We start from the raw sequence: 20,819 nt of genomic DNA on the forward strand, positions 1-20,819 counted from the left end.
AGAACACGAGGCTCTGGCATGTGATACTCCTGGAAGGAAAGTTGTCTTTCAGCAGGCCCAATTTATTGACAACATCTGATGTATGTCAATCTCGTATTTGGCTTGGCATTTGAAATATGGCAAGGCACTTTTTCCAGTTTAATGATATCACTTTTGGTTTATGGCACTACAAATGTACACAAGTGGCACTGCTGAACATGAGAAGGATTGCAGAATAGGAGTCCTTTCTAAATATCTTTGTCATATTGCAGGGACAATAGACATTATACTTACCTTACAAACACAATTTTGGAGCTCAGCTGCTTTTTTACCTCTTCCCACCTTAGCACCACAGAAGGAGGATTACTCCCAAATACTGTTTTAAAGGGTCTGAGAACATGTTTTATTAAATCTTCCATGCTATTTCAGTGTTCTTCAAATAAATGGGCCAAATCTTCAACAGGTGTAAGGTTAAGATTTTATTTTTAGTGAGAGAAGTAAACAGATAAAAAGGTATTTTTGAACTTCTTGTTCTCAGTTAGTATTCCCATTTCCAATATTGTTTAATTTTTGCAAGGTTTTAATGGACACCAGGAACCCATTTAGTTCCAAATCTCCATTAAGAGAAAGTCAGTTTTATGCAGCATTGCTAGAGAAATGTTCTTCTTTCATTTTTTACATTAACTGACCCTGATCAGCCTAGTTATAGGAGAGAAACTGCACAGATTGCATTAGCTGATGATCTCCTCCTAGCAGTGGATGAAGATAAAGTATCTATGCTGATTCTTTTACTTGGTTGGCAGCCTTTGATTCTATTGACAACGAAACAGTGAGTTGTTTTTTTCTTTTTTTACACTCATTTGCAGGCACTAGCTCTTGCACTGTTCCATCCTTATCTTTCTGACATAACTCAGAGTTGGCGGCAGTTGTTATTCTGCCCTAAGAACTCTCTCTTGTGGATTAGCCTCAGGAATAGGTATGGTCATCTCCCATTTCATGTGCATGGGGCTCCCAGGGGTGTTAGTGCGGAGGCATGGAGGCATTCCTGCTAACAACATTCTGCTTTAGGTCTTTATCCTGCGACCCAGCTGAGAGCTGTGGAACAAATTAGCTAGTGCTACAGTGAGATCCTGGGTAATGTTGGTATGCTGGGAGAAGCAGCCAGAAGAGTTCATGGAACTCTGGCAACCAAAGGGTGGAGTGCCCCCATACAGGGAGTGTGACCACCATTTTAAAATCAGGTGAAAAACATGAGGGTGTTGTCAGATCCTTGGCTGCTCCTGGATGTTTGGTAGCAGCTGTGTCTAAGAGTGCTATCTGTTCCTAGTAAGACAAGTGTGACTTTTTTTCCAAGTGCAGACTTCCCCACAATTAGCCATACTTTTGTCACATCAAGGTTAGATTGCTGTAATGTGCTGGAGCTATACTTTAGGACCATCTGGAAGCTGAAGCCAGTGGGCCCCACACTACAAGAAGGATGTGGAAAAATTGGAAAGAGTCCAGCGGAGGGCAACAAAAATGGTTAGGGGGCCGGAGCACATGACTTGTGAGAAGAGGCTGAGGGAACTGGGATTATTTAGTCTTCAGAAGAGAAGAATGAAGGGGGATTTGATAGCTGCTTTCACCTACCTGAAAGGGGTTCCAAAGAGGATGGCTCTAGACTGTTCTCAGTGGTAGCAGATGACAGAACAAGGAGTAATGGTCTCAAGTTGCAGTGGGGGAGGTTTAGGTTGGATATTAGGAAAAACTTTTTCACGAGGAGGGTGGTGAAGCACTGGAATGTGTTACCTAGGGAGGTGGTGGAATCTCCTTCCTTAGAGGCTTTTAAGGTCCAACTTGACAAAGCCCTGGCTTGGATGATTTAGTTGGGGATTGGTCCTGCTTTGACAGGGGGTTGGACTAGACATCCTGAGGTCCCTTCCAACCCTGATATTCTATGATTCTATACCCCTTAATGGTTTGGCACCTACTTACCTGTGAAATTACCCCCTCCCCTCAAATGAGTGGTTGCCACAGCTGAGATCAGCAGAGGTGCTCAAGTTTGAGCTCTTGCAACAGAGGGAGGAAGCTCCGTTAGCAAAAAATGTCCTCAATTCTGGGATTTCCCCACCCCTTGGTCTGCCAGAGCCTAGATTTGTCAGTCTTCTGGACATGCTGCAAGGCCCATCTTTTTTCTGTAAGGCCATTGCAGATGGGACTACGGTAGATATATTTATGGGCAGGCCTTTCTTTATTTTGTACTTATTAAATTATGAGGTAGTGGCCTATCCAGTGCTTTGGGCACCTACAGTTTTATTTCATAAATAAATAAAATAAATATTTAAAGGTTTGAATTTTATACCAGGTTTTGTGAAATATAATTTGCCATCCTTATCTTTAAAACAGCTATTAGCTTGTAGTCAAAATAGAAATACGACGTAAAACCAAGAAAATAGAGCCAAACAGAAACAAAATGTGAGCATTTTAGAAATTAAGTTAAATATTAACAATTTTTAACAAATCATACATCATCTAAAGTTTTTGAAAAGACTATCCAGTGAACTGAGAATTACAAAGGTAGGCACATAAAATATCTACTTATAATAAGTTCCTTTTTTTGCTCATTTCACTATAGCAATCCTAAAACAAACAACAGAAGGTGAATATGAGTATGAAATTTGCTATGTAATTTACAGATATTGATTGTTGTGGGGGAGATATCACGGTGTTTACTGGCTCCTGGCATTGAAAGCATGTGGGATTGTGGGAACAGTAAACAAAAACACATGGAAAATTCTTGTGTTGTAACTCATCTGAAACATAGGGCCTGATCCACTATTGCATTAGTTCATTTATTTTTAATCTTGGTGGAATTACATTGATTTCAATTGATAAAGAGTGATATCAGGGCAGTCATACAGGCATAAAATTGGAGTAAAACTGCAGTTAATCATACTACTTGTTTTTACAGAAATCCTAATCCATGAAGACACTATAAACTGCCTTCAGATTTCAGTATGTGCTGAAAATAAGCTACAAACACACTTTGCTTCTGGTTTGCCCCTCATATTTTATTACAAATATTGCCTACAAACCACAATATTTAATTTGTTTAGAAAACATAGCAGCAGAAGCCATGTGAAAAAACTTGGTGTCAGCTATTATATAAATTGGCAATCTCATCTAACTGAGCATTAACAAATCCACACAATATACCAAGCTGACATCCAGCAATTGCAGATCATAAAACTTCTGTCATCAGGTCACTGATGACTCAAATATCTGGTTTCAAAAAAAGCCTGGAAATCATGTTAACAAGTTGTTATTCTTTAATAGTACAGTATCTGAATTCAGTTCTCATTCTCAGTGTGTCTGTGCTTGTCAAATTTCACATAACACAATAGCCTAGGAATTTGCTTTGGTCTGCTCTTTCAGTTATAACTCTATCAGTACAAGTAATTGATTTATACTGCTGTGGATTGTCAGAACATCACTGAAGCTGGTGGCTGTAACCTCCACCTTTCATTTAAGATAGCTGTAGGAAACAGTTAAGGTCCTTCATAGCAGCACTCGTTAGCACATGTGAGTCCACCCAGGAATTAGAAGTAGGTGGGAAGAGGGTTTTGCTGGGTGCTGCTTTTGTAAGTGTGCATGAGGAGAGAAGGCAGCAAGGGAGCAACAGATGAAGCCTGAATAAGCACTGAGCATATGGTCCTGAAAAAACCTAGATAGAGGGGTTTGAGCTGGGTGCTGGTTAAAAGGACCAGGAGGGCTGGGAGCAACTGTCTCCTGTTGTTTGGTTCCTCCTGTGTTCAGGAAAAAAGGACTGTGTGCATTCTTTCCATATGAAGAAGATTGTATCAAAGGTACCCGACCCTATCAGTTTCTCCTCCCAACTGGAACAGTGGGCAAGATCCTGAATTTTTGGCTAGCTGCTCCAGCCGAAAGAGGTAGCAACACTATAGTGGTCACCATTTAAATGTCAGTGTTTATCCAGTTCCACAGAATGGTTATCTGAGGTACTGCAGTTATTTCCCATTCAACCTCTTAAAAAAACCTCTCTTTCTATAATCAAGGGCAATACACAAACCACTCAATACATGTGATTGTCTTGAAGCTCCAACCTGTGAATATGGGAAACCACTTACCAAGTGAGGTCCAGGGATGATGATTTAAACTTATTCTAAGCCATAGAGCACTGGTAAGGTCTCTGAAGCGCAGATTTACACCAATGCACAGTGAGCTCCTCGCCCATGTGCCATTAATTTGGAAAAAGAAACCTTAAAAACCTCTAAGGATGGAGATTCAACCACCTCCCTAGGTAACCCATTCCAGTGCTTCACCACCCTCCTAGTGAAATAGTTTTTCCTAATATCCAACCTAGACCTCCCCACTGCAACTTGAGACCACTGCTCCTTGTTCTGTCAACTGTCACCACTGAGAACAGCCTGGTTCCATCCTCTTTGGAAACCCCCTTTTAGGTAGTTGAAGGCTGCTATCAAATCCCCCCCCCCATTCTTCTCTTCTGCAGACCAAATAATCCCAGTTCCCTCAGCCTCTCCTCACAAGTCATGTGCCCCAGCCCCCTAATCATTTTCCTTGTCTTCCACTGGACTCTCTCCAATTTGTCCACATCCTTTCTGTAGTGGGGAGTCCAAAACTGAACACAGTACTCCAGATGTGGCCTCACCAATGCTGAATAGAGGGGAATAATCACTTCCCTTGATCTGCTGTCAATGCTCCTGCTAATGCAGCCCAATATGCCGTTAGCCTTCTTGCCAACAAGGGAACACGGTTGACTCAAATCCAGCTTGTCATCCACTGTAATCCCAAAGTCCTTTTCTGCAGAACTGCTGTTTAGCCAGTCAGTTCCCAGCCTGTAGCAGTGCATGGGATTCTTCCATCCTAAGTGCAAGACTCTGCACTTGTCCTTGTTGAACCTCATCTAATTTCTTTTGGCCCAATCCTCCAATTTGTCTTGGTCACCCTGGACCTTATCCCTACCCTCCAGCATATCTACCTCTCCCCCGAGTTTAGTGTCATCCACAAACTTGCTGAGGGTGCAATCCATCCCATCATCCAGATCATTAATGAAGATGTTGAACAAAACCGGCCCCAGGACCGACCTCAGGGGCACTCCCGTTGATACCGGCTGCCAACTAGACATCAAGCATTGACCACTACCCATTGAGTCTGATGATCTGGCCAGCTTTCTATCCACCTTACAGCCCATTCGTCCAATCCGTACTTCTTTAACTTGGGGGCAAGAATACTGTGGACAATGTTCTCAGACTCATTTCATCAGACTCAGATTTTTGTTTTTATTTTAGGCATTTTAACAAAACCAAAGGAGGACTAGATTGAAGGAGGAGCCCTCCCTTCAACTTTCATCCCACGGGTTAGAAGGCTCCTCTGAGATGTGGGAAAGCTGGATTCAATTTCCCCCTCTTCCTGATGTAGAGAAGGGATTTGTGACATCGGTCACAAATCTTACAAATGACACAAAATTAGTCTTTCCAAGACAACCAAAGGCTGAGAGGAACTTCCGAGGGATCTAATAGCAAGTTAAAGTAGTATGGATTGGATGAATGAGCTGTGAGGTGGATAGAAAGCTGGCCAGATCACCGGACTCAACGGGTAGTGATCAACACTTGATGTTTAGTTGGCAGCCGGTATCCAGGGGAGTGCCCCAGAGGTCGGGGCTGAGCGGTAGTTCTGCAGAAAAGGGGATTACAGTGGATGAGAAGCTGGATATGAGTTAACTGTGTTACCTTGTTGCCAAGAGGGCTAACAGCATATTGGGCTGCATTAGCAGGAGCATTGACAGCAGATTGAGGGAAGTGATTATTCCCCTCTATTCGGCACTGGTGAGGCCACATCTGGAGTATTGCATTCAGCTTTGGACCCCTCACTACAGAACGGATGTGGACAAATTGGAGAGCGTCCAGTGGAAGGCAACGAAAATGATTAGAGGGCTGGGGCACATGACTTATGAGAAGAGGGAACCGGGATTATTTAGTCTGCAGAAGAATGAGGGGGAATTTGATAGCAGCCTTCAACTACCTGAATGGGGGGGGGGAGGGATTCCAAAGAGGATGGAGCTAGGCTGTTCTCAGTGGTGGCAGATGACAGAACAAGGAGCAGTGGTCTCAAGTTGCAGTGGGGGAGGTCTAGGTTGGATATTAGGAAAAACTATTTCACTAGGAGGGTGGTGAAACACTGGAATGGGTTACCTAGGGAGTTGGTGGAATCTGCATCCTTAGAGGTTTTTAAGGCTCAGCTTGACAAAGCCCCGTCTGGGATGATTTAGTTGGAGTTCGTCCTGCTTTGAGCGGGGGGTTGGACTAGATGACCTCCTGAGGTCTCTTCCAACCCTAATCTTCTATGATTGTGTGTCAGGTCAAATGAACCATTTCCTTTAACCTAACACAAAGTGTTTCCTGACTTTTCAACATGCCAAAAATGTCAATTTAGAAAACAAACAAATTTATTTTATTTATTTTTGAACTGCCAGCGAACCAAACAATCCATTATTCACCCAGCTGAAGTGGGACTGACTAATCTGTTCCCCCTCTCCTCATCTTATGCATATTGTGTGCTTCTTCCTTCACATGTCCGTTCATTCTTGCTATGCTTTGGAAGCGGTACCCCAGTCTTATAAGCAAATGCACCTTAAAACTTCCCCCCCAAATAACCTCTTTTCTCTATATTGATTTCCTTTCCTTGTATTTTGAACCTCATTTAATTACAATCATTAACTTTCATTTACTTCTGCAATATACATTACCAGTTGGTTGCATACAGGATTTGCGTGTTGAATTCTTAAGTTATTTTTCATTTTCTTTTAATAAGAACAAGCATCCACCCCTAAGTTTATAGCATGCAATCTGAGGAAAGACCACTTTCTGAAGACTTTAAGTAAATATGTTAATTAGTTCATGAATTTAATATTGTTTCCTGTCACTTTGTAAAAGAACTGACTAATCTGTTCCCCCTCTCCTCATCTTATGCATATTGTGTGCTTCTTCCTTCACATGTCCGTTCATTCTTGCTATGCTTTGGAAGCGGTACCCCAGTCTTATAAGCAAATGCACCTTAAAACTTCCCCCCCAAATAACCTCTTTTCTCTATATTGATTTCCTTTCCTTGTATTTTGAACCTCATTTAATTACAATCATTAACTTTCATTTACTTCTGCAATATACATTACCAGTTGGTTCCCATTCTCACCTGCAGAGTTCCCCTCTTATATGCTGCACTCCTGGTTTTGGAATCCTCTCAAGCTTTTCTGTGTGTACCTCTGCCAGCAGATTTTAGCTGATTCATTTATGCTGGGCATCTGTACTCCTGGCACCGTATACATCTTTGAGTTGTAAATGCACTTTAGCTGGAATATTGAATTTGTTTTTTTGTTAAGTTTGTCACTTTGCAAACAGTCTTGCATGCAATGCACAGAGGAAAGACTCAACCTCCCATTCCTTCGTTTTCTAATTTTCACTGGCTTAACACAATGGAGAAGACTCATACAGCTGTCATAGAGATTAAGACCAGATCATGCAGTCTGACATCCTGTGTATCACAGCCAACTAAACAAACCCAGCAATAAGAATTAGACCAAAGTATTACAGACCTCAGGAGACTCAACCATTGAGTGCCACAGGCAAAGAACAGGAGAGGCCAAGATACACCAGTGCCTGAGGCCCCTGCAATAGAGAATTGATTAAGTGAGATATACCCAGATGATCCCAGAAAGAGACACGCACTCCATGCTGCCGAGAAAGATTCACATTGAACTGGGGGGAAAATTCCTTTCCAACCTCAAATATGGCAATCTGTTAAACTCTGAGCATGTGAGCAAGAACCACCAGCCAAGCACATGAGAGAAGTCTTAGTATCACCCCAGAGCATCAGCCCAGCCCATCCATTATCCCATATCCAGCTGTGGCCATCTTTGATACTTCAGAGGTAAGAGGACACACATAAATACACTGGGAGGTGGGGGGAAATGACCCAAGAAAATCAATCCATCTTTCCAAAGGAGGAGCACATCTGATGTGATGTGGCTGCTGACAGCTATGAAAGATGTGAAGATCACACTGAAGTGGGTAGATATGGAAAAGCTAGGCGGCATGCACATTCTCTATACACCAGACATGAGCATAGAAAGTAAGTGACCTTTGTCACCTCTCAACCATGCATGTACTACTTTCTTGATCATTTCTGTCTGAGCTTTTTCAATAATCAAGATAGTTTCATATTTGCACAGATTCTGAGAACATTGCTATTACCCTCATCCTAGTACTGCATCCCAGGAGATTATATATCATTAGTACACATGGAGCAATGGGTTACCTCAAGAATTGGAGAGACACGAAGAGAGCAGCACTTCCTGTGGCTGTCAGTGAATGTTCACACGATGGCTATGTCTACCATGGAGTTGGTATGCGATTCCCAGTTTGACTAGACATACGGACACTAGCTCTCATTGACAGCTACACAACAATAAATTGTAGCGTAGCAGCAGTGACACGGGCAGTAGTGGCCCAGGCTAGCCACCCCGAATACATGCCCATGTGGTGTGGGCTCGTTTGTACTTGGGGGCAGCTCTTATTTTATGGTTTTCCAGTACTTTAATACCTCAAGACAGAATTCTTCTCTAGGCTGATAATTTATGAGAGAGCTCCTTGCTAATATATTAGGGCTAACCAGGGAAAATGTATTCAGCATATGTTTGCAAATTCTGAATCACGTTTTGTTTCAGTCACATTCATGCCCTATTTGCATTTTGTGACATTTATACATCAATGTTTTGTTCATATAAATGTTCATTGCAAGTGAATTTCAGGCGTGCTGGCTAAATTTGTTTTTTAAAAAAATGAAATCTGTTTTTTAACTGAACTTATCACCAAGGTAACTAAACACCCCCCACTCGTTTTGTAACAAAATTACATGAGGGGGAGGGGGAGGCACAGAACCAGTTTATAACCTTAGTTCACCAAAGCAACCAGTCACACAGCTCAAATAATGAATCCTGAATACTAGACAAAAATTGAATACTGACTAAGAACAATCAGTGAAAAAGTCATAGCTTAAACAGGCTTGTAAAACATTTTCACATGAACATATTTGTTGTGATCTCCTCAGACAATTTGTGAACAGAAAAAGTGTGAATGGATTTGTTTATCATTTCTAAATAATGCCACTACTGAGATTATAGAAAATTAGCTTCTCAATCTACACTTGTGGCAGCATAACTGTACTCAGTGCTTTACAACAGGGTAAATAGCAAGCATAGTAAATTGGCATAACCATGTAATAATTGATGATTTACCTTGCTTATATTTCAGCAGCTAGTCTGAATGTAAGAGAGACTTTTAACAAACTTAAATTAAAAAAACCCCTGCAATACAATATAGAATTCAAATGCCTTATAAAGACAGGAAAGGGGAGGAGAATCTATACAAATAAAGACGATCATTTTCTAAGGATGAGACTTTGTCCATTCAGTATTTGACCTTTCTACTGAGGCTACTAACTAAAGCTGTCATTTATTGCCAATTTCAATTGCTTTTTTTGTGACATTCCCATCTATTGTGGGTTTTATATCACACCCATCACCATGGTGTCGGAGTGCCCACCTATTAGGAATGGTCTGAGACCAACAGAGCATTTGATTTTCCTGAATTAACCACTCGCACCTTCACTACACCACTCACACAAAGATTAGCCAATTCTTACTACCATCCTGAAAATTTGAATTGTAATATATTGTTAGCTCTCATATATATTTTATACAGTGTAATGGTTTTCCAACAAAACTAAATGAGTTCAGTGCTCCTCATTTAACAGTGTACTGCAAATATCCTGATGATCCTTGCTCAAGAAGAATCCCGTAAATTACTTTTTTTGTAAATTGATTGAATATTTTGGAACCTCTTATCTAGCCTTAGTATTAAGTGACCAGTTGAGTGTGCATGCTTTTATTTTTATGGTCACATACACAGACTCCACCCATACTGTAATAAGTTATTACAATCTTGCATTACAACAAATATGCAATATATAATGTACTGTCTTAATAAAAACCCAGAAAGACATGTTTTCAATATTACTGATGGTCAGTTCTCTTTTGACTCTTTCCTACCAACCAATTAATATAACGCATAAGATGGCAGATTCTACCTGTGCAGATTCATCACAGAACTTCATTCACATTAATTTCCTGCACAATAGTTGCATAGCCAAATATGCTACCATTCAGTTACCTTCTGTGGGTAAGGGGACACATTCTGCTCTCACTTAGCATGGCAAAGGCTTGGTATATCTCCATTGTCTCCAAGACCAAAATGTTCAGGCTTTCATTTCTATCTGTATAAACCTGGAGTAACTCCATTGACTTAAGTCCCCACCATAACTACAGTTCATGCTAATATTCGCAATGTGCTGCAAATCCTGGTTTGGCAGCAAAAGGAGCTGGTGGAGGAATGACCTATTATCTCATTTGTTGATATCACTTAAAAATCCTATTGATACTACTGGTGTCACTACTGATTAAGTGAGCTTGGCAGCCTTCTAAAGAATGCACTAGATGCAAAGCTTCTAGAGAACATGAGTCTCTACATATGCAAAGAGAACATCTGTAAATAACTCCATCTACTATTGCAAAGACAGCAAACAGCTTTGCAAGTTCTCAACAAAACTAAATCTAAAAAGTAATCCTCAGGTGCTCTGTGGAGTGAATTTTCATGTTACTATACATTCACTCTTTCTTGGGTCCCTTCCAGGTCCAGATGAAGTGCAAATTGACTGAGCAAACATTCTGGGCTCTTGGGTGGCAAACGGTTGGAAGCAATTTTAATTATATCTAATTTTGACATCAAAATAACTTGAAAGCACGTGTTCTAAATTCCAAAACCATTTCAGCATGATGTATTACTATAATGCAAATCTGTACCAGCCACCAAAATAATGTCAAACGACGACAGTAAAGTGATTTCCATGCAAATTCCTAAGGGGCCCTATAATGACCTCAAAGAAAGTGAAAATACTATGAATGCAAATTTCACTACCATTTTTAAAATGCCAAAGGGAATGAATTACAATCTACTGTGAAATAATTAAGATTGTGACCTAAAACCCACAACATGAACATTGGAAAATATGAGTTAGTTCTGCCACGGCACGTGCACCTCACTCATGCTGTGTCTGGGCATTGCAACATACATGTGATGTAGGGTAACCCACTTTTCTGAACTCCCCTAACAGATGACCATCTGTGCTCCACAAGGTACAGTGGCCAATATGAATGAGTTAAGAAAACTTCTGCCGCTCAATTTTTTGCTTTTGTACATCAGTCAATACTATGCTAAAATGTGTGTGTAGGATTGTGTTTACATATTACATTCCAATTCCTAAATAATATTGTACATTTTAGCAGCCCACTACTGTATTGCACACATTTTAACACAGGGCATTCATCCCGGTTTCCTTTTAACTCTATAGACACGAATTCTAATCTGAAGTGCCCTAGGTTCGTTTATTATCGGTATGTTACATTTTTAATGAGTGTCAAAGGTGCTTTGTTTTGTAGCATAGATTGAAATCAATAGTATTAGACATAGCTAGAAGGAGAAATACTCACAGATGGAATGAAGAATGCAAGAGGTAAGCAAGGTGGAGGAGGGGGGAAATAGGTGAAAGGATGGAGAAGCAGAAGAACAGAGTTCCTAGCAGACGATATGAATTTTGCCCTTACTTATATTTATCAGATCTTAGGCAGAGGAGAATGAGGATGGAGCACAGTGGTTGACAAATGAAAGGTGGTGAAGAGACACTAGAGATTAGAGGTCTGCTTGTTGTGAGAATCAAGGGTTAATTAAGAGAGAGATGGGTAAATTCCTAGGTAGATTGGCTAATATCCACCTAGATTCTCAATGGTTCTGGCCCATGTTTCTTATTGAAAGAAATGTGACTCATTTTCCTTTTCATACATTTTATTAAAGCTAATAAATGAAACCAAGAAAGCATATCAATGAAACTAAACTACTATTAACACTACTAACCTGAGAACTGAGCGATAGAATGATCAAATCAACAAGCTAGCAGCAGTACTGGAATAGAAGCAAAACATCAAATCAGATAAATCATACAATGAATCCTTATAAATCCGAAACAGGAATCTTAAGAGGTGACTGCGCATTTTTAGAATTTTACAAAAAGCAGTGAATTCAGATCTTAGCAGATCGAATTTTTCACTACTAAAACCAAATTATTGTTTAATGTCTATGCCACAATCTCAAAGCCAATGAAGGCTTCCTCCTTAGATTTACATTTTTATGTGGTGGCTAACTCTTTCCTCCTACCTCCGCTGCCCCCCAACACAGCTTCATAGATTTGAAGGCCAGACAGGACCATTGTGATCATCTAGTCTGACCTCCTGTATAACAGACCACAGAATGGATGCCTTAACATTTGAGCATTACATGATACAGAAAATAATAACTTTAGACACCCAAATAAACAGCCTGAATTTCAGAAGTGCTGAATGCCCAGCAGATCCCATTAGGTTCAGTGGGCACAGCTGAGTGCTTAGCATTCTTGTTTCCCAGTCACCCCGTTTTGTGAGATCCTCTGTAATTCCTCGCAGTCTGCATTGGCCGAAACTATCTTGAATAATTTTGTATCATCTGCAAATTGTCTGGTTCACTGTTCCCCTCCTTTTCTAGATCACTTATTAAGATGTTGAACAGCACTGGTCACAGTACAGATCCTTGGGGGGACACTGCTGTTTAACCTCCTCCTCTCCTTCCTGTAAAAACTGACCATTTATTTCTATTATTTGTTTCCTATCTTTTAACCACTTACTGAGGGATGTACCCTCTTATCCCATGAATGCTTACTTTACTTAAGAGCCTTTGGCATTGGACCTTGTCAAAGGCTTTCTGAAAGTCCAAGTACACTCTATCCATTGGACCACCCTTACCCATGCTTGTTGACTCCAGAGAATTCTTATAGATTGGTGAGGCATGATTTCTCTTTACAAGAGCGATATTGACACTTCCCCAACAAATCCATGTTTATCTGTGCCTGATTATTCTATTCTTTACTATAGTTTCTACCAGTTTGCCAATACTAAAGAGAGCCTCGATGGCCTATAATTGCCAGAATCTCTTCTGGAGCCTTTTTTAAAAATTGGTATTACATTAGCTATCTTCCAGTCAGCTGTTACAGAGTATGATTTCAGTGACAGGATACATACTACAGTTAGTAGTTCTGCAATTTCATATGCGAGTTTCTCGAGAACTCTTAGGTGAATACCATCTGGGCCTGGTGACTTACTACTATTTAACTAATCAATTTATTTTAAAACCTCTTCTCTTGACACATCAATTTGGGATGGTAGTTCAGATTTATCACCCACATCAGAGCTATTCCACTTGGGCATCTCTCCTCCACCTCTGCAGTGAAGACCAATGCAAATAATTAATTTAGCTTCTTTGAAATGGCCTTGTCTTCCTTGAGTGCTTTTAACATTTTTGTCTTCTAGTGGGTCATATTGCCTGTTTGGCAGGTTTCCTGCTTCTGATATATTTTTAAAAAGTCAGTCAGTTTTTGCATCTTTAGCAAGTTACTTCTCAAATTCTTTCTTGGCCCGGATCATTATATGTCTCCAATTTACATCCCAGAGTTTGTGCTCCTTCCTATTTTCCGCATTAGAATTTGACTTACAAATTTTAAAGGATGCATCTTTGCCTCTAACAGTCTCCATTGCCCTGCTGGCTTTCTGTTGGTCTTCCTATTGTTTTGTGGTAGACATTTACTCTGAGCCTCCTCCTACAGTATCTTTAAGTAGTCTCCATGCTGCTTGCAGGCATTTCACCCTTATGATTGCTCTTTTTAATTTCTAACTAGTGTTCTCATTCAGTTCCCCCCCACTAAAGTTAAATGTTACTGTGGTCAGGTTATTTTTATATCCCCTCCATAAGAATGTTAAATTTAATTGCATTATGGTCACTATTATGACTTCTCTCCTAGGTCAGCCCTACCCCCCGTGTTAATCACACAGGTGAAGAGTGATTACAAGGCTGATTGAGGCTGATCAAGGATGATCCAGGGAACAAAGGCTCAAACTGTCCCCAGACACAATCCAACTGACCCAGTAACTGAAATAACTGAAAGAGAAAGAAAAACACAAACAGCCAAACGAAATCACTCACTCCAAAGTTAGTACTTGCACCTTGTTTGTTCAGCAGGGGGATCTCCTTCTGTCCCTCTGAAACTCTTCTGTTTACGATCCCCTGTTCGCGAGCTAAATATGTAAGAAGATGAATAGCTTTCACCAGTCGAAGAGAATCCTAGGGGTAAAAAGCACCTGAGTGACTTAAGAGCCTCATCCCATTGACTTTCAATGAGGTTGAAAGGCGTTAGACTTCGATAAACTAGAGATCCAGTCTTACCTAGTAACACTGACAATTTTGTTATTTGAAAATGCTATTTTGACAAGGCTGAGACCTAGGCTGAAAGAAATTAGGCATTGTGCCAAGCTTCCACATACATTTCTAGCACCACAATCTTATCCCTGAGCCTGTCTAACACAGATTTCCAATTCAGGTGAATTATTCCCTAGTGATGATAGTATTACTTTGACCGCCAAGGCCAAGGCCAATACTACTGTTCCCTAAGATTTGTAAGTAACACCACGTCTCCTGACCCCCAGCGTAGTGCTCAATCCACTTGCTAGGGATGAAAGGTTCTATCTGCTTGAGTGTCTGAAGCCACAGGCATTTATCACAAGCCAGTGGCTATTACAGACAACACATGATTTGCCCAAGATCACAGAGGAAGTCTGGGGCAGAGGTGAGAACTGACCACAGTTTTACAGGGTCACACTCCAGTCCACAGAAACATCCTTCCTATCTAACCACTTGGGGCACTGGGCATTGGCCACTGGGCTGGATGGACCTTTGGTCTGATGCAGTATGGCCATTCTTGTGTTCACTTATTAGACTGTAGCAGTGTCACACCTGCTTTAAAGGTTTGCAAGTGCGGCATTAGTGCAACTAGTGCCTGCTCTAACTTCCATTGAAGCCAATAGAAAGATTTCTATTCCCTTCAGTGGGAGATGGGTCAGGCCCCTAACTAACAAGAATAACCATGCCTAACTCGTGTTACAGTATTATTATTTGTATTACAGAAGTGTTCAGAGGCCCCAATCATGTGTGGTGCTGTACAATCAGGTAGCAGGTGTGTGAAAGTGCATGTCCCATCCACTGACTGATATGACAACTTAACTCTTCCCTTGGAAGGCCCAGAGTTCATTCTTCGGCTACTGAGGAAAGCAGAAACAGCTGTCCAGAAGGGAAGGCAGTCCTCCCTGTATGCTAGCTAAGGTGGGAGGGAAGAAGGACGTGACTAGATACTGGGAAATCCTAGGTTCCTGGAGAATCCTGCAAGTCTGAACTCATAAGATGATCCAGGAGAACTAAAATGTCATATATTTGTCTTTTGGAACTGGCTGAGGTGAGTCACACATTTCTGTGAACTGATGGGAATGAGCAAGTAGCTCTGGAAGGAGTTATCTTTTGGACTTGGTTGAGGTAGGCTAAACAATTCTTTGTAAAGCTGCTGTTTGGTCTCTACAGGGACTGACTGACTTTTCCACTGTTTGACACAGCATAGGTGGTAGAAAAACTGAAGCAGGCCCAGATTAAGTACATTCATAACCCAGTGATATCATAGAACTATAGAAGATTAGAGTTAGAAGAGACCTCAGGAGATCATCTAGGCCAAACCCCTGCTCAAAGGAGGACAAATCCCAACTAAATCATCCCAGACAAGGCTTTGTCAAGCCAGATCTTAAAAACCTCTAGGGATGGATATTCCACCACTTCCCAAGCTAACCCATTCCAGTGCTTCACCACCCTCCTAGTGAAATAGTTTTTCCTAATATCCAACCTAGACCTCCCTCACTGCAACTTGAGACCATTGCCCCTTGTTCTGTCATCTGCCACCACTGAAAACAGCCTACCTCCATCCTCTTTGGACCCTCCCTTCAGGTAGTTGAAGGCTTCTATCAAATCCCCCCTCACTCATCTCTTCTGCAGACTAAATAACCCCAGTTTCCTCAGCCTCTCCTCGTAAGTCATGTGCCCCACGTGCCGAATCATTTTCGTTGCCCTCTGCTGGAGTCTCTCCAATTTGTTCATATCCCTTCTGTAGTGGGGGGTGGGGGGGGAGAACGGGACCAAAACTGGATGCAACACTCCAGATGTGGCCTCACCAGTGTCGAATAGAGGAAAATAATCACATTTCTTGATCTGCTGGCAATGCTCCTACTAATGCAGCCCAATGTGCTGTTAGCCTTCTTGGCAACAAGGGCACACTGTTGACTCTCATTCAGCTTCTTGCCAATTATAACCCCCAGGTCCTTTTCTGCAGAACTGCTGCTTAGCCAGTCAGTCCCCATCCTGTAGCAGTGCATGGGATTCTTCCATCTTAAGTGCAGGACTCTGCACTTGTCCTTGTTGAACCTCATCAGATTTCTTTTGGCCCAATCCTCCAATTTGTCTAGGTCACTCTGGACCCTAGGTATCTATCTTTCCTCTCACCTTAGTGTCATCCGAGAACTTGCTGAGGGTGCAATCCATCCCACCGTCCAGATTATCAATGAAGATGCTGAACAAAACAATGATGTTATAATCAAATATGATTTACATGCAGGGGTTCAATTGCTAACATGTTAACATATATGGAGATACTACACATAATAGCTTGGGGAAGTCCCAAGTATTGACATGGATGATAGTGATTAACAATGGCTTTGGATGAGAACTGTACTATATTACAAAACCACGACAAACACGTATGTGAACTCCATGTCAGAAATCATGCGTGCAGAAGGAGGCTGTAGAATCGTCCCATTTTAAAACAGACCTATCCCCAGCTCAAGCAGAACACTTTAGCAATGCAAACCATATTTATAAACCAACATTTAAAAACAGTCACATTCATTAACAAAAATAGCAGCGATATCTTTTCTTAGTCTCTTAGAAACAGAATAGTAGATTTTAAAAAAATCCCATTTAGCATCTGGTAAAAATATTTCCCATTTGTGACTTTAAAAGTATATCAAGATTTGAGGCATCAACAAAGCTCCTTTAAAAAATTAGAATCTTGTTGGACACTTATCCTATCACATCACTTTTATTTATCTGTAGTTATTGAACAAAGTAGTACAACATACATGACAGACAGGAACAGCTGTAAGAACAGGAAAGAACATTTGAGCAAATGGAAGGCAAAAATTGCCCTAAATTGCTTTACTTTTTTGAATAACTTCAATGAACGAAAAACAAGAGTTATTATAAGCAGCAGTCTTGGCATCTTTAACTGTACTCCTGGTTCTTTAGTAAATATTCAGAATAAAGATGTTAAATAAGAATATATTTTTATCTCTGATAAGCTATACATAAAATATTAGGAAACATGTTTTGTAACTTACCAGTGCAAATACTGACAGGCCAATATTTTTCAAGATCACTGCCTGGACTAAGGATGTTCCATATGAAGAAATATGATAATGATCACTTGCACTGGTGTTGCTAGATTAGTTGATTTCATGCAGGACTATGATAAAAATAGAAAAGAGTGACATAACGCAACATGCAGCCCTGCATTTCCTTTACGCTGACAGTGCTCTGTACAATCTCCCAGCTTTCTCATTGCCCCCGAGTTGCCCCGCACCATGGAGCAGCAGCCACGGGAGCCCACTGGAGCGCCTAAATTTTAGTCATGGGTATTTATATAGAACAAGTTATGGACAGGTCAGGGCTATGACTTTTTGTTTACTGCCTGTGACTTGTCCATGACTTTTATGAAAAATACCCATGATTAAATCGTAGCCTTATTCATAATTAGAGTTTGCAATTTTGAGAACCCTAATTCACTGCCACAGTTAACTTTTATTTTAAACATTATATCCTATGTCCTATTCCTCCTGTTAGGGAGGACCTGTAGAGATTGTGCTTTATGGTTATTGTGGGGAGGGAGGGTCAGAATTGGAATGGAGAAGTTCCACTCCACATTTCTCCTACTGTTTGCAGATTTTCTCACAGGTAGATATGGACAGTGCTAACCCATTTTGTTAATGCTTCCAATGTAAGGTTAAATAACCTATTATCTAAAGCAACTTAACCCACAGATCCCGCTGGAAAACAGTACATCCAAACAGGTGGTTTAATTTTGCTTCTCTCAGTGTTTCACTGACAGCAGGCAAGTTTCCCATCATCTCAACAATGAGATGAGCAGGTTTGCCAACAGATCTGGAAATCTGTTCAAGTACTGGGCTTGATCCTAAGGGTCTGACCAAAATGTGCCCTAACACTGCCCCAGTACATCTTCAGCCGAGTGGGTGGAGCATAGATGCGGATATAGGGTTAGAGTGGATTGGTGCTTGAACTTCAATTAAAATGTCCCAGTATTTATGGTATTTTATTTCTTGGTTTCTTTTTAAAAAGTCTCCATCTAAATAGTCCCTCAGCTAAAATTTTTGTTTGGAAATGGCACAGCTGACAGACTAAAATTCAAAAGTTCTTATAAAGGCCTGGTATGATGAAGTACTGCAGTAACAAATATGCAGCCTATTTCTGGGGTAATAATAGAGGAAACTGTCTGCTTCTAATATACTGTGAGAACTTCTAGAGAGGGCAAGTTAATAAATTACTTTTGTAAATTTCAAGGTAATTAGGTAACAATTACTAATCTTACAAAGATTACCTGAACTATATTTATAGGCACTGTTTGTTATCTGGCATTTTGGGGGACTGAGGAGTACCGGTAAGTAAAAAATTCTGGTTAACTATGAGGAGGGAGTTTGGGTGTGGGAGGGGGATCAGGGCTGGGGGTTGGGCCCCGGGAGGGGGTATGGGCTCTGGGAAGGAGTTTGGGTGTGGGAGGGGGCTTGGGAACCACAGCCAATGGGAGCTGCAGAGCCAGTGCTCGGGGTGGGGGCACCACGCAGAACCGCCTAGCCATGCCTCTGCCTAGGAGCAGCAGGGGCATGTCGCCACTTGCAGGGAGCCGCCCAGATCCGCTATCCCACGTCCCCTCCCAAGCCCCAACCACCTACCCTGAGCCCCTCCCACACCCAAACTCCCTTCCAGAGCCTGTGCCCTGCACGCCCTCCTGCACTCTGAACCCCTCATGGGCTGTTCCTCCACCTAGGAGCAGCAGAGACATGTCGCCGCTTCCAGGGAGCCACGCAGCATCAGGGAGGGAGCCTACCGGGCCCGCACCAACCGGACTATAAAACTGACTTTCTATGAAGATTGGAAATGCTGGTTTATAGAGCTTTCCAATTGGTAAAGTGCTGGATAACACAGCTTTTACTGTATTGTTATAGTTCATGCAGTTTCTCTCTTGCAATATTTTTAGGAATTAGCAAATCTGCACTTTTAAAGAAATAATGGTAATAACCCATGGAAAGTCAATATTTAAAGGATACTTGATAGCACAAATGCATTTTGGTTTACAAAGAAGAACTCAACAAGAAGGTATAGTTAAGATATTGTAAGTTTATTTTACAAAAAAGTATATAAAGAAAACATCTAATTTTGTAGAATTACACTTTTTAATGTTTACACTGTTACAATGATGTTTGTATTTCATTTTTAATGACTTGTTTAAAATGACAGTGATTATACTGACTATATTTCAAATAGGAAAAATAGCCTTATTCCAGAGAATTTGTATTAATATATTTGGAGAAAATAAAAATACCATAATTAACCTCATGTTTTAATTAACCCAGGTAGTTAATACCACTCAGTAAAGAGTTTAATCACATAGTTTTAGATCTTATAAAATTTTGAAGAAACACTGCCAAGATGTATAGTATAGTTAATATGGAGTAATATTTTTAACTTCTCACATATCAGAGTAAAGAATAACAGAGCAAAGGCTATATACTGGTTGCCACAAAATTCAGTGATCTAGTAAACGGAAATATGGTCATGGCTAAACTTCAGAAACAGTGGAAGTTTACACAACTTGTTTATTCCTAGCATATTGAGAATGAACTCTGGAGCTCACTGTATGTATTTTCAGTACATTTAAAGATATTATTGTAAATCTAAACGCTGTCTCATGGACTATAACTTTATGTGCATATCATAGTAATGACAGTGAAATTATTGCAAAAATTAATTTTCATAAATTGCCACACTTCTGGAAAGTGAAGGAACTCTGGCTGAGTCTTTCAAGCAATGTTTGTTTACCAGCTGTTTCAGTATGATTTTTAAATACAATTCCCTATAAATTTAATCTTGCTATAAAAAAAGTCATACAAGTCAGACATGAAAGAAATTTAAGAAACCAAAAACTAGTAGCAGAAAAGCAACATTAACTCTGAAATATTATCAACTGCAATCACAATATCAAATTGTACATTAGAAAACATTGCACATAAGCATTCCATCATAAAAACAGTACATTTTATATATATTATTCCAACCCAATTTCAATAATAGCTCTGCTACAATACAGTGATGTATTCTTCAGGAAACAAAAAAATTCAGTTTTCCACCCCTTTTAAATTAATATTCCCACTTTCTCTCTCAATTTATTTTTACTGCAAGTGAGAAAATTTGCTTAACATTTGGATTAAAATTCCACATAAACACGACTTTCAAACAATTTTAGATTACATTTTTTTTAAACCTTCAGGACAAAAGGCTGTCAACCATAATAGACACATGGTTCATCATCACTTATGTCTGAATCATCTTCATCCACTTCTCCTTCAATGACTGATTTCTTCCCTTTGCAACATGACACAATTAATCCGATTAAAAAGACCTGTGAAT

At 40.5% G+C, this 20,819-nt stretch overlaps 1 protein-coding gene and 1 long non-coding RNA gene across 3 annotated transcripts in view; both read right to left on the minus strand.

Annotated features, from left to right (window-relative positions):
- Window positions 1-17,579, minus strand: part of LOC140908161 (uncharacterized) — a 33,012-nt gene extending 15,433 nt beyond the window's left edge. Inside the window, exons 1-4 of one of the 2 annotated variants that reach the window (XR_012157786.2) lie at window positions 17,459-17,579; window positions 16,566-16,632; window positions 14,175-14,312; window positions 12,021-12,068 (exon numbers count right to left, since the gene is read on the minus strand). This is a non-coding gene — a long non-coding RNA (uncharacterized LOC140908161). Of the gene's footprint in view, window positions 1-11,707; window positions 12,069-14,174; window positions 14,313-16,565; window positions 16,633-17,458 lie in introns of those variants that run through there. The other variant, XR_012157787.2, reaches the window with a different exon arrangement.
- Window positions 17,580-19,937: 2,358 nt separating this feature from the next.
- Window positions 19,938-20,819, minus strand: part of LMBRD1 (LMBR1 domain containing 1) — a 236,733-nt gene continuing 235,851 nt past the window's right edge. Inside the window, exon 16 of the mRNA XM_073336361.2 lies at window positions 19,938-20,811. Within this exon, the coding sequence (XP_073192462.1) occupies window positions 20,692-20,811 (120 nt within the window). The 3' untranslated portion in view covers window positions 19,938-20,691. The remainder of the gene's footprint in view (window positions 20,812-20,819) is intronic.

Source organism: Lepidochelys kempii, chromosome 3, assembly GCF_965140285.1.
Source record: "Lepidochelys kempii isolate rLepKem1 chromosome 3, rLepKem1.hap1, whole genome shotgun sequence".
In the NCBI taxonomy this organism is placed as follows: domain Eukaryota; kingdom Metazoa; phylum Chordata; order Testudines; family Cheloniidae; genus Lepidochelys; species Lepidochelys kempii.